This window comes from Zeus faber (assembly GCF_960531495.2).
Source record: "Zeus faber genome assembly, chromosome: 14".
In the NCBI taxonomy this organism is placed as follows: domain Eukaryota; kingdom Metazoa; phylum Chordata; class Actinopteri; order Zeiformes; family Zeidae; genus Zeus; species Zeus faber.
This window is the reverse complement of record NC_137200.1, coordinates 14,444,189-14,456,995: the sequence shown is the minus strand read 5'-3', so window position 1 is coordinate 14,456,995 and position 12,807 is coordinate 14,444,189. Positions and strand designations below refer to the sequence as shown.

At 41.9% G+C, this 12,807-nt stretch overlaps 1 protein-coding gene across 3 annotated transcripts in view; it reads right to left on the bottom strand.

Moving 5' to 3' along the window:
• Positions 1-12,807, bottom strand: part of dlg2 (discs, large homolog 2) — a gene marked incomplete at both ends in the record, with an annotated part of 158,453 nt that overhangs the window by 82,565 nt on the left and 63,081 nt on the right. For 2 of the 3 annotated variants that reach the window (XM_080013293.1, XM_080013294.1), the window contains one exon: positions 100-183. The exons of the other annotated variant lie outside the window; for it this stretch is intronic. In XM_080013293.1, coding sequence (XP_079869419.1) covers positions 100-183 — 84 coding nt within the window. The remainder of the gene's footprint in view (positions 1-99; positions 184-12,807) is intronic. 3 annotated transcript variants of the gene reach the window in all.

The following is a 12,807-nucleotide window of genomic DNA, read 5'->3' as shown; positions in this document are numbered from 1 at the left end:
AGTTCCTTGCCAAGCATGGCGCACGTGAATAGCACTTTAGGGAAAAGGAGAAGAAGAAGAAGAAGAAGAAGAACTATCCCCTCTCTTTCTCTGTCTCACCCAGGGGGCGCTCATCAGGGCAGGGTTCATGCACAGCGGGGGCTGTCCGTTGTGCGGGGACCCCTGCACCGCCGGTGGCCTGTTCTGGAGAGAGGAGCAGTACCATATGAGACCACCAGAGGGAGACTGTGAGCTGACCCAAACAAGCAAACAGGACTAAGAATTAAAAAAAAAATATATATATATATATGCATTTGTTTCTTTCACTAAGAGGTCAGTGTTTCTTCTAAGGGCCTGTTGTGTTTCGATGTTAAGTCTTAATGCTCTTGATCATTTGAATTTGTATAGCGTATTTTATTCTACTATTTTACTATATATATTTTTTTGATTGCATTATATTCTTAGATTATTGTCTGGGCTCTATTGTTTTGCTGCAAACACTGCTCTTTAGTGTTGACAGATAAATACTTAAACACAGTCCCCATTCATTAATATCCTCCTCATTCACATCTATCTATCGGAAGTGTTTATATCACAGAGTTTTTTATTTTGACCTAATGGAAATTTTAACAAAACCTGATCAAGACTACACAGTATTTATATGCCAAAATATTTCAGGTTTGGACCTGACAACACAGTAATGACATTAAGTAAGCACCATTAAAATAATTTGTGTTTAAAAAAGGTAAGAAAATGAATTGGTAGTGTTCTTTGCCCTCTACTGATGCTGCACCACAGTAGGATACATGCAGAGGAAATACAGGGTCATTAACAACTATAATAAAAAAATAAAAATAAATCAGGCAAAAAATAATATTAATTATTATAAATAAGTAAAATATTAGTCTCATTGCAAGATCACAGGTGTCAACCAAGTGGCATAACCTAGGGTAAGAAGCTTGTTAGCAGGCACACACGAGAGGGATAGACTGACACACACGGAAAACAAACTTACAAAAGAAAACAAGACTGAAATCTGCACATTAGCTTCGAGAGAGCTGGTTGCAATTGTTTTAGATCTTAACAACAAAACCAGCAGCCAATGTTTAGCCAATCACAATGTGGAAAGGTGTCGGTAGAATGCACCACAATATGGGATGACACTTGAAAAATGTATTAAATTCATTCATATACAGTTTATATGAGCTAAGGACCATGTACAGTCAAATGCTCTTAAAATCCTTCCATAACACTTTGAGAAGTGACATGAGTGGAAGAATTTTGAAAACAGCATTTAAAAAATGTTGACGAATCATCTGAAGAGCATTTGTTCAATGACGTTCTTTTCCACATATTGATAAGCAGATGAAATCATAAAACTTAACGAAAGTACAGATTCCAGTCCTTTGGCCCTTGAGCCACTGATGAGTCAGAAATAATTCCAGGAGTGAACAGATTGACCAAACGGGCAACGACCAAAATAGGAAACGCATTTTTATAGGAGTGACCTTTACACCGAGTGTTATATGATCTTTACATACGTACATATTACATCTGTACATACAGTATGCTAATTCACTGCATACTGAAAATGGGCGATAATGTTTATGTTAATAGATCAATAATAGTAACACCCAGGGATACCAGATAGCTGACGTGCACCCAGGATCTGTGTCGTGAAATCTGGCGTGCACTGTGTTGCTGAGATGCAGCCCCAATGCGACGCCCCAGTGATTATGCTTATTTACGATGAGGCCCTACGGCAGCGTCGCAAAGCCTCGCGTTCTAACGTCAGGAAGAATCCTGCTCTGGACCAATCGCATATCGGCTTCTCCGGTGACTAAAAATAGAAGTCCATCCTCTGTATTTTAGATGTATGCTCATGCATGAATCACGAGCCTTATTACAGTTAGGAAGGAGGCAAGGTGGGCGATCCGGGGGACTTTGATCTATTTGGTCTAATTACTTTGGAAGCAAAAAGGTAGGCGGTGACAGCAAATGTCATGTCAAATGGCCAATATGGAACAGGACGAGGAATTTTCATGTCGAGCAAAAATGACTGGCATACAACGTGATTCCCTTCTATTCAACAAAATAAAACATATAAACAGCAAATATGAGGTGGGTAGAAAGCGATGGAAAGATCAGTGTTTTTAAACGCAGTGCAATTTGCATTTAATTCCTTTTCAGGAAGAGCACAACACAGAGGAGTGCTCTCTGTCCAAGTGTGTGTATGCACACATGTGTAGCCTGCGATTCATTGTCTGATTTCTATTTTTGGTGGGGGCCGTAATGTCTTGAGTACGACGCCTTTCCTGCACAATATAATTACTGAGAGAGAGAAGACTATTTTGAACACATATGGCGCTGAATAAAATGTTCCTACTTGACAATACAGGTGGTGCAGAAAGTTCATTTCTCTTTGCACAACTGCAGGCAGTAAACGGCTTTATTTGCTGCCTAGAGTTTTTAATCGACCAATTTTTGTTGGTTAAAAACTTGATTTTGTTTGGATCATCTCTTTGTATGCACACAATGATTTTGTCTGGCTGCATTAATGCACACGGCTCTGTGGAATCCTCTAACCGATTGGTCAATAGCGGCAATGAGCGGTGTTTGCAGTGGAAACACTGATGTGCTACTTAGTCTTTGGGTATAAACAAAACTGGACTCCCAACGATGAAAGGAAGACAACGGTTTCTTATTAACTATGTGGAACTCTGGCGGCACACCACTGCGGATGAACAGATAAAGGCATACGCAGAAACACACTTTCTGTGGATGGGACAGGAGGGCCAGCAGCAGTGAGTTGATTGCCTCCCCAGACACAGATGGCATCTCCACTGGGGCAGCGCTGGTGTGTGTGTGTGTGTGTGTGTGTGTGTGTGTGTGTGTGTGTGTGTGTGTGTGTGTGTGTGTGTGTGTGTGTGTGTGTGCTGGGGGGGGTGGGGGTGGGGGGGGCGCCAGGTGTCCCCTGCTTCACTTCATCTTACCTTCGCAAAGTTACACACTAGACACGAGCCTCGCTTTTACGGAAACTGTACTAGATCAGCAGAACGATTCCCCTTCTACAGATTACCAACTGTAAAAAGTTAGAGGGAGGGATCATTTGAAAGACTATTTGCCTTGAATAGGGATGCACGGATTTATCAGCCGTACATTGGTATCCGGCAATATTCGCCTTGTTGACTGCCATCGGCCTTCATCGATGGCAGTGGCCGATGTTTATCTGCTGTGTTGCGTCAAGTTTGCAGTTTGCAGTTAATTGCGGTCTGATGCCACGTTCACATGGTGGAACACTGTACGGGATAATGGGATGACAGCACTTTCTGAACGGCACGGGGGGAGCGAGGGGGAGGTACGACGGCAAAACGAAACAAGCGTGATGATATGTTGCTATGGTGATGTACAAAGACTGCAATAAAATAAATTAAACTGAATGATTTTGTGTCTGTTATTATATATTAGAATTTATACAAGTAATAACCCGGAGCTGCATTTTTATCACCGGAACAACCGTGCCACTCGAGACAACCACGTCCAAATCCTCTATCTGCTTCCTCACTATAGCACCAAAATCCTCCATGCAATAAATAAATTGAAAAAACAACTTTTATATCAATCCACGGTTCTTATTTAAGCCATTTAAGTACGACGGCAGCCACAGCAGTATAGTTGGCTCCTCGCTTTCTCCATGTCTGTAAAGTAGCTAAGTCACATGTGGCTATAATTCTGTTGCGGAGGATGGCAAAAAGTTTTAATATTTTAACTTTATTGCTTTTCTAATCGCTTTTATATTTACATTAAATTAAATTAAATTTATGTTTACCAAAAACAATTGTTGTTGGCTATGTAAATAGTGAAAAATTATTCTCATTTAGTAGGTAGTTGTATAGCAGGCCAAAAAGGCTATTTTTCACAGGAAAAAAAAAATTGTCATGTGAAAGAAAGTTATATTAAAGCTTGCTTCAGAAATTTGTATTGAATTTGTGCTCATTCAAAGATAGTGTGATGAAGGTCTTATAGACTTTGAAACAGTTCAGTTATTTTTTTACAATGAAGACTAAAGAATAAATAACAACAAAAACAAAATAAACAAACAAAAAAAATTTGGTATCGTCATTGACGATTGGCCAAATTGTTATTTTAAACATCAGTATCGGCCCTGAATTTCCCCATCGGTGCATCCCTAGCCTTGACCGCGGTATTGGATTTTGTTTTTACAGTCATTTATAGCTAATTTGTTACCACCTATCAGTTCGGTCAGTTGTAGAGGTTATGGCCATGTGGAATTAAATTTCTTCTTGATATTGGATCAACTTCTCAACACAGCTGGCTTCTAAAGTAAGCTGAGACAGCAGAAGCACATTTTCTTTCCTCTTCCAAACTCAGGCGCCTACAATTAACTACCCTGCGTTACTGATGCAGCTTCTCCAGAAACCTACGCTTCACAAACCCGCAAACAGACGTGTGTAACGGCCCTCACAGATTTGTGAGGAAATAATATGTTTACATTAAAGCCGGTCTCACGGAGATTTTCAAAAAGACTACAATGGTTGTTCAAAATTCAATGTGGTGGTCGATAGATACAACCCTATTACTGATACCTAATAAATATTACTGATAAAGACATAGACCAGTACAGTCCAGTCTGTACCCTTGTTTTGGAAACAAAGTAGATGGAAAACAAAGGTACTGTGGAGCCCATGGGTCACAAAGACTCTCCACGGAGGCTAGGGAGCAGGACCACGGACAGCGCCCATTCAAGAGCAGGCTGAATCTGGGCCTACTTCTCTGGAATCCTATGACCTGCAGCTGACACAGACCTGGAGGCGAGGCGGCTGCGAATCATCCCCCAACCATTAACCAGTCCTTTTTAAACAGGGAAGGCTGGCTCACTCGGTAAGTGAGGAGTGAACTACGGAGAGGATCATTGGAGAAGAGAAGAGAAGATCCCGAAAAACCGATACCGAAACTGACACTGAAGAAGGGCCCCACGGCTACCGAAGGGGATAATCGGCACCAAGACCTTGAGGTTGTGGTGAAGAGATTGTTTTAGTTGAGCCCTCACTCACGGTTATCAATGAATCTGTTTTGGTTGCGTTCTACCGCGTCTCCCACCATTGCCTCACACAGCTAGAGAGTCCATAGTATGTGTTGAAATTCCTGTCTGTCAGGAATAGTTGGTAGTTTTAAGCATCTCCAAGTGGTCCTAAGTGTTAGCAATGAAAATGAGAAGTCCACTGCATTTAAGTCATTTGAATTGTATTGTGTGTTTTATCTCTCATCCTTTAAATAAAAAAATCTTTATAAAAAGTACTTGGAGGACCCTTTCAGTTTGATTTAATTGCATTAAACCGCTGCACAAAGACACGACTAAAGGATTGTGTGTACGCTACAATACCTCCAGGACAACAAACCGCGCAGAGTTAAGCGAATGTCCGTGATCTGTAAGCAGGAGATTTAAAACAATATAAACAAATGCCATCCAGCCTTTAGATTCATTTGTATAACGAAGTAAAGTGTTTGCATGAAGGGGAACGGGGAGGGGAGCTGAGTTTCACCCCGAGCCTGAGAGAAGCCCAGTGACCTACTCGGATACGGAGCCTGAGGAACAATGAGCCATCATACTCTTACAGCGGAGCCCCGCACCCTGTACATGCAGTTTATACTCTTTAATTTGTACATTGTAGGAATATAACAACTCAGTATGGAAATATAGCCTTTCTACAAGCAATACTGTCTAGGATTGCTTATATCTATTTGAAGTATCTATTTTCTACTATGTAGACTTATAGAAAACCATTGTCTTTCTCAAACGCTTGTTTAGGCTCTATGATCTTTATTTGACAGCCCCTACAGTATATCCACTGCGAATCCAAACATTCACTACCATCTAAGTAGAAGTCGATGTGCGCTTCATGCAAATTTATACTGGTGGAACTGTTTTCCTTGAAGAATTTAGGTCATCAGATCACAATCACAGGTAAAAACACACTTGTCGTCTAAATAGCTTCAGAACTATGGCTTATCAAACAGTGAGAATTCTGCAGGTGCATCATTTGTAAAGGTTAAAGTAAGTTTACGTCCTGAAAGAGGAAGCAAAGCGATACAGAATACTTAAAGTAGAAATCCATGAGATCATTTTAGTTTTGGATGGAATAAGCTACATGTCGCAGAATTCCATTCGAAACGTAAAGTTGATAAAGCCTTTAAATGCTCTGGAGTTCCAGTAGAATCCTCTTGCTCAAATGAAAGAAAACTTAAGTAGAGGAAATAAAATCACTGCAACGGCACAGGTAACGACACAAGTAATATAGTATTGAAAAAATAGGTATATTAATTTTGTGTTAATATGGCACAGAGAAAATCAGCACCGTGCTCGCAACAGGACAGAGCGTTGACAAAAATGATTTTAAAACCCGTCTTGCTCCTGGTCAAATTTTATATGTTCTAAATTCACAAAAATATTTTCACAAGATGTAGATAGTAAAATAACAAATTATCAGTGGCTTTAATGGCAGGGCCAGTGAATTTTGAAAGTTACTGGCCCAGAGAGCCGGCCGCTACTGTGTACATTACTATGAAGGGATGTGCTATGCATGGCATGCTATGATGAAGGGTGAGAAAGTGCATTTAATCATGTTCAACCAACAAGAAAAGCCCCGCAAGCTATTTTTGTACTTTGTACAGTAGCGCATTTCCAGCCATGTTGGCGAGGTACAATGAGGCCCACGTGAGCCCAATGGAGCACAGCTTAGACAAATGATGTAAATTTTAACCATGAGTGACTACTGCTGCAGGGAAAGAAAGGGAAGGACAGGAGAGAGAGATGGCTAGAGATAGAGGGACAGACGGAGAGAAAGAGAGAATGAGGGGGAAGGATAGAAGTATGGAGGAAGAGATGGACAAAAGGCGGTGTTTAGCCCACACCGCCTTTCTCAACACCGAGAAAATTATCTTTGGCATAGTCAGCGGGGGAGGCAGAAGCAGAAGGCTATTTTTAAACTCAAATGGTTGAGAATTGACGGTTACAAAATAAATGTCCATACATACATATTTGCTGTTGGTCTTCAATTATTTTCCAAGATACGTTTACGTTTGTGAAGTCAATCCGTTTCACTGCTGCACTGTAGGCTTATATACATTGCAGATCATGGAAATCCAACGCTCTAGCAGTGAAAAAGCACAATGTATGAAAATGAATGCCAGAAGCAACCAACCCCAGCAAACCACACCTCCAACTCTACCGACTATGAATTATGAAAATGACTGTGATTGTGTGTGTACGAGTGTAAAGGGGTTCAACAGCAGTTCAACAGCAGTTACCATACGCTTACACCAGAAACGATCGCTGTCGCTTGTTCCTTTTCTAGTACTATTCTAGTAGATTCATGTCCACATAGCTGCATTAATTTTATGTTGTTTGCAAATATATTTACTTTTAAGTTACATGGTTATTTTTATATTCATTCATAAGTATAATATTATTAAAAAATAAATGGAAAAAAATATTCACCTCTGTTCTGACCATGTGATTTGTGCTATATGACGTCAGGTTATTCTTTACATGGAAAATGCTTGTAATCAAACTATATGTATATATCTCCAAATTCAACAGAGATCGAACATTTTTTGCTTCAGTGCATGTACAGTAATAACCTCACCAGGTATCCCAACTACCTCCAAAATCTTCTTCCATGGATCATCTTAGTAGGAAGCACCTGGGCCCAACATCGCCTTTCTGGCCTCGTCCTCCCTGCGCATTGTTCTTCTATTTTCAGCCATCCAACACCTTTTCCTCACACTACACGTTTCCGTCATGCATACACGTACCTTCACCATTGACTAGTGGTTGACCGATTGATCGGTTGGCAGATTAATTGGGCCGATATTTGCACATTTTGGGATAATCGCATTGGCTGACGCCTACGCTCACAAGGCCGATAACCAAAAAATGTCTTTCTATCCGTCTATTTTTATATACATATCGATTCTGAATATTTGAAATGGTTTCCATACAAATTTTCCACACTATGGATATACCAGTAGCAGCAGCTTCCTCACTCTCTTCTCTCCCACAGCAAGTCACACACCCCGCTGCAGAGCCCACATAGCCCAGCCTCCTCTCACTCACTCGCTGTCTTCACTGGTCTCATTCATTCCAGTTTGTTATGGTGTTAGGTCATTAAAAATGGCAAGTGCAGAGCCTCCACGACCGGTTCTGAAAGAACACAGCACGCTTGGTATTCCTGTGTTTTTCTTTTAGATCTATTTCGTTTTGTGTGTTTCCTAACTTGTATGAAACATTTTTTATTCAACAGGACACAGTTGTTTTTAGTTTCGGTTCAATAAGGGAACGGAGCACACAGCTGAGGGCAGATGACGGGTGCCCCGATGCGCACCGTCGCGGGCTTCCTGATCAGGGAAATCCCATTCACGGCAAAAAAAAAAAAAGAAAAAAAAAAAGCAGGACATAAAAAGCCCCCCCTCTGCATGTGCCTGCCTGTGTGTTCCCACTGTCCCATTTCTCATCACACCATCTCCCCATTGCTTTCCGTTGCGAGAGGACTTAATTTAGTAAAGACTCTCTATTTCCTGAACAGACTTTAATATGACGCCGTTTATTGTTATATATATTTTTCTTTATCGTTCATAACTGTTAATTTCTCATTCATACGTTTTTTTTACAAAAGTTTAACTTTTTAATTAACTGTAGACATTTATTTAGTTGACGCATTTTTCATTTGAAATAAGCAGCACTGCAGAGACAAGGCAGACAATAACATTAGTATTAAATAAATGTTCAGTTAAGTTTAGCAATTTTGTGTCTTATTTGTTACTATTATTCAATTGATGTATTTTACATCAATATCAACATGATATGGGAATTATATATTGGCCATCAACCACCACTGGCCACCACACTAAATATTGGCATAGGCCACTGAAAAACCGATATCAGTCGACTATTACTACTGACTGATTATCACATCCCATCATATAATTAGTTTATTTTGTGTTATCATTACATATTATTAAATAGATTTTATTATTTATAATTATAAATTAATTATTTATTGCCCTCCGCCTGCGTCCCCCTCTTTTTGGTCACAGCTTCAGAGCCAGATCGTGACAAATTGGGTGCTCGTTTCTTTCCTTTTGGTCCGTTTTGAGCTAAAGAGTATGCAGCTTTGTATTTGATTGGCTGCTGCTTGTGATTGTGTGGTCGAAATTTGTTCCGCCTTACATGTAGCCTTTTGGATTTTGGATTGTGCATTTTGGGGTCCAAATGAATGGAGTTGTCGTCCTAGTTGACCTCACCGAGTTTAGTTTTCCCTGGGGATTCCCTGCTGTGTGTCCATCAGCAGGGAAATAGGAACTATTGTTTGGAGGACACGGCAGTGTGTAGTTGTTTGTGGTGAGGTTGTTTGTTTTGCGTGGGGTGGGGGAGTTTTGTTTTTTTCTTCTCTCGTTTCTGTGTGTGAAAATTGTAATTCAATGTAAGGTAAGTGTGCTGGTGCACAGGAAGTGACTTTGATGTTCCCCTGTCAGATTCAGTTGGGTGACCCCTTTGGGTTTCATCTTGTTTGTTGTGTTAGTATTGTTGCGGTGACCGGGGTTAGAGCGCTTTGTCTCAGAGGCACATCCAGGGTCGGGGGGGGGGGGGGGGGGGGATTGGAGAAAGAATTGGCTGTGGAAAACATGAGTCAGCAGCCCGACCAAGCTAAATTGGAAATGTAATAGTCTGGACTGTAAGTGATTAAGGAAGGCAACTTTTCAACTGTTGGTGAATTAAGTCGGAAGTTGTCTCTGTTCTCCAGTCTGTGGCTCGTTTTGTTGTCGAAGGAAGCTTACGTCTCTTGCCAAAGTTTTCTTAGAGAGACCCAGAGTCAGATCCAGACAACTGGCCAGATTCAGTGTGCACGCTGACACAGTGCGTGTTGACGAGCGCGGGAGGCCTACTCATTGGGAACTGATGCTGCTAGTCATAAATATTCCTCTGTGAAGTCAGCTGTGTTGAAGGCCTATGAGTTGGCTCTGGACTTCTACCGGCGACGGTTTAGGTAGAACGGACCGGAAATAGGGGGACAAGCAGAGTCATCTTGAGTTCGCTTGATCTGACTACTCATTTCACTCGGTGGTGTTCTGCCTCAGGTGTTGATGATTTTTAAGGATTGTGTGAACTAATTAGGCTCGAGCAATATAATATTTCTGTTCCTTGGCGTGTTGCAACATACATCAGTGAGCTGAAAGCAACAAACGTGGCTGCAGCAGCAGCTCTTGCTGATGATTATTTTTTTAACACCGTTTTGGTATATACATTAGTATATTAGTATATACATTTGTATATATAAAAAGGTCAGGTCAGCATACAGTATATATATACATACATACAAATACATATATATACACACACACACATACATACAAATACATATATATACACACACACATATACATACTGTGCGCGCACGCACACACACACACACACACACTACAAAGAGGATCTTTCTCTCACTGACATTTGCTTACTCTTGAACGTCCCAGAAGGCATAAAACAGGATGATGAGTGTGTGTGTGAGTGTTCAGAGCCTGTGGAATCGAGCGTTGAATCTCTTGGGAGTTGTGTGTGAGCACTGACCCCTTTTTCCCTGTTGGCTTAAGGTACCTACAGTACTACTACTCATCATCCCAAACACACACACACACACACACACACACACACACACACACACACACACACACACACACACACACACACACACACACACACACACACACACACAAACACACACACACACACACTTCTCTGCACTGGCCCTAATTCCTACAGACAGGACGAGGGAGAGTGGAGCTATGATGGTAAAAGCAATGAGAGAGAGTACCTGCTCTCTGCCTTCCTCGCTGTTGTATTCTATAACAACTTAGAAAAATCCATGCACTGTTTATTTTATGTGCTTTTTTTGTCGGTCACTAACAATAATACATATTTGTAGGTCGGAAATTGATAGCAACAAAAATATAATTGTTAAAATTATACACCACCACCATTTAGATTACCATACATGAACAATTCCTCCCAATAAAGAGAGAGGGCAATGTCATAATATTATGTCTTATAATATTACAATAAGGAGAAGCTATTGCTCACTAAGCCTAGATGTGATCAGCACAATAGCAATAGATGTTTATTCCACTCTTGCACCAAAAGGTGGAAGCGACATTGCTTTTAACACAGAATTAACACATATTAACAAAAGCTCCAGCACATTTAAGTAACTTTGTCAAACATATGGGGGGATGTCTGAGACCAGGAAATCGAGGAGATCATTTTAAAGTAGGTTTCTCAACATATTCAATAAAAAAAAAGGGGGAAAATCTAGAGAACATAAAAAATTGAAAAATGTGAGCTATCATAAGGAAAATGGTCGCGGGTAATTCAATTTGATGCTGGTCAAAATCGATATGAATCTGGTCAGGTATTTAAGCAGATTCAAATGCCCTCTATGAAAAGCTACGGTGCCTTCACAAAGTCATTTGTTTCAACAACAGACTTTGAAGCAAGTCACTGGGCCTTGTTAATGACACTTTCATGCAATAGCAGATTTGCAACTAAATTTGTCAAATTTTAAGCTATATTTGAACAGAATTTTGGATTGGCAAGGCAGCTAGGATAAGAGCTAGGCATGGTGCTGTGTCTGCCGCCATCTTCGGAATTTTGGCTTGACTTGGCTGGCCCAGAACATTGTACGACTTGACCCTGAAGAACTCCTTAGTTGCTTGAACAGTTGAAAGAGTTGAAAAAGTGTCCTGCTGTAAGTTGAAGCAACACCCAATTTGTTTGCAAGCGTATTTCTGCTGTCGTCAGCAGTAACATCACACATAAAATGAAAACAACTCATCCGGCTCCAGCGGCTGCTTTACACAAGAAAGCCACAACAATGCTACACTTTGTTTGACAGATGTGGTGGTATGCTCCTTTCTTTCACTACGCAATCCTCTTTCCAGCACTCTGGTAAGACTGACTAGTAGTTTGTATCAATGAACCCAGTGAGGTTCTGCTGGTGTGTTCTTTAACTCATCTAGCCTCACATCAAGGAGTGTGCTTCTAATCTGTTCGGCAGTTGAAAAGAGGTTTTTCTTCACGTCGCCTATCCTCGCCTATCTCTCCCAGTGCCAAAACTCATATTCAATTCACATCCAGGTGCTGAGTACACTCGGCTACGTGGATGGGCGCTTGGGATTCACGGCTGGATGGGGCGCCTGGTGAGTTGTGGTGGGGCTGGCCTCGTCCTTGTGCAGGGCGCCGCTGGCTCTCCTGCGGGTTTGGTGGGCGGGGCGGGGTGTCGGTCGGTCGGCGCGGGACTGCGGACCTTCGGTCCATGCCTGGCGCCCACGGCCCAGGTTCTGCACCTGCAGCTGTGTCTTTTGCCTGCACATGGAAGTGGGATGTATGTGTGCGCCTCAGGGGTGCAGGGTCTCCTCGCTCGCTCCCGGACTGGGTTAAGTTCCTCGGGGCCGGGCGTGGGTGTTGCTCCATGTGCTTCCAGCATCTCTGGGGGGCTGGGGGGTCTTCTGTGGCTGCAGGGCGGGGTGCTCCGGGCTTTCCTGTTGCAGCGGAAAAGGCCCCGAAGTCACCCCTGAGGCCCGTGGCTGTACAGACGCTACACGGGCCTCAGGAGTGCCTTCGGGGCCTTTTCCGCTGCTTGGAGGCACTACGATAATAACATCGACCTTATACTCCAAAACCAATTGGGACAAGTCCCGTACACTCACCGGTGGACACACACACACACACACACACACACACACACACACACACAC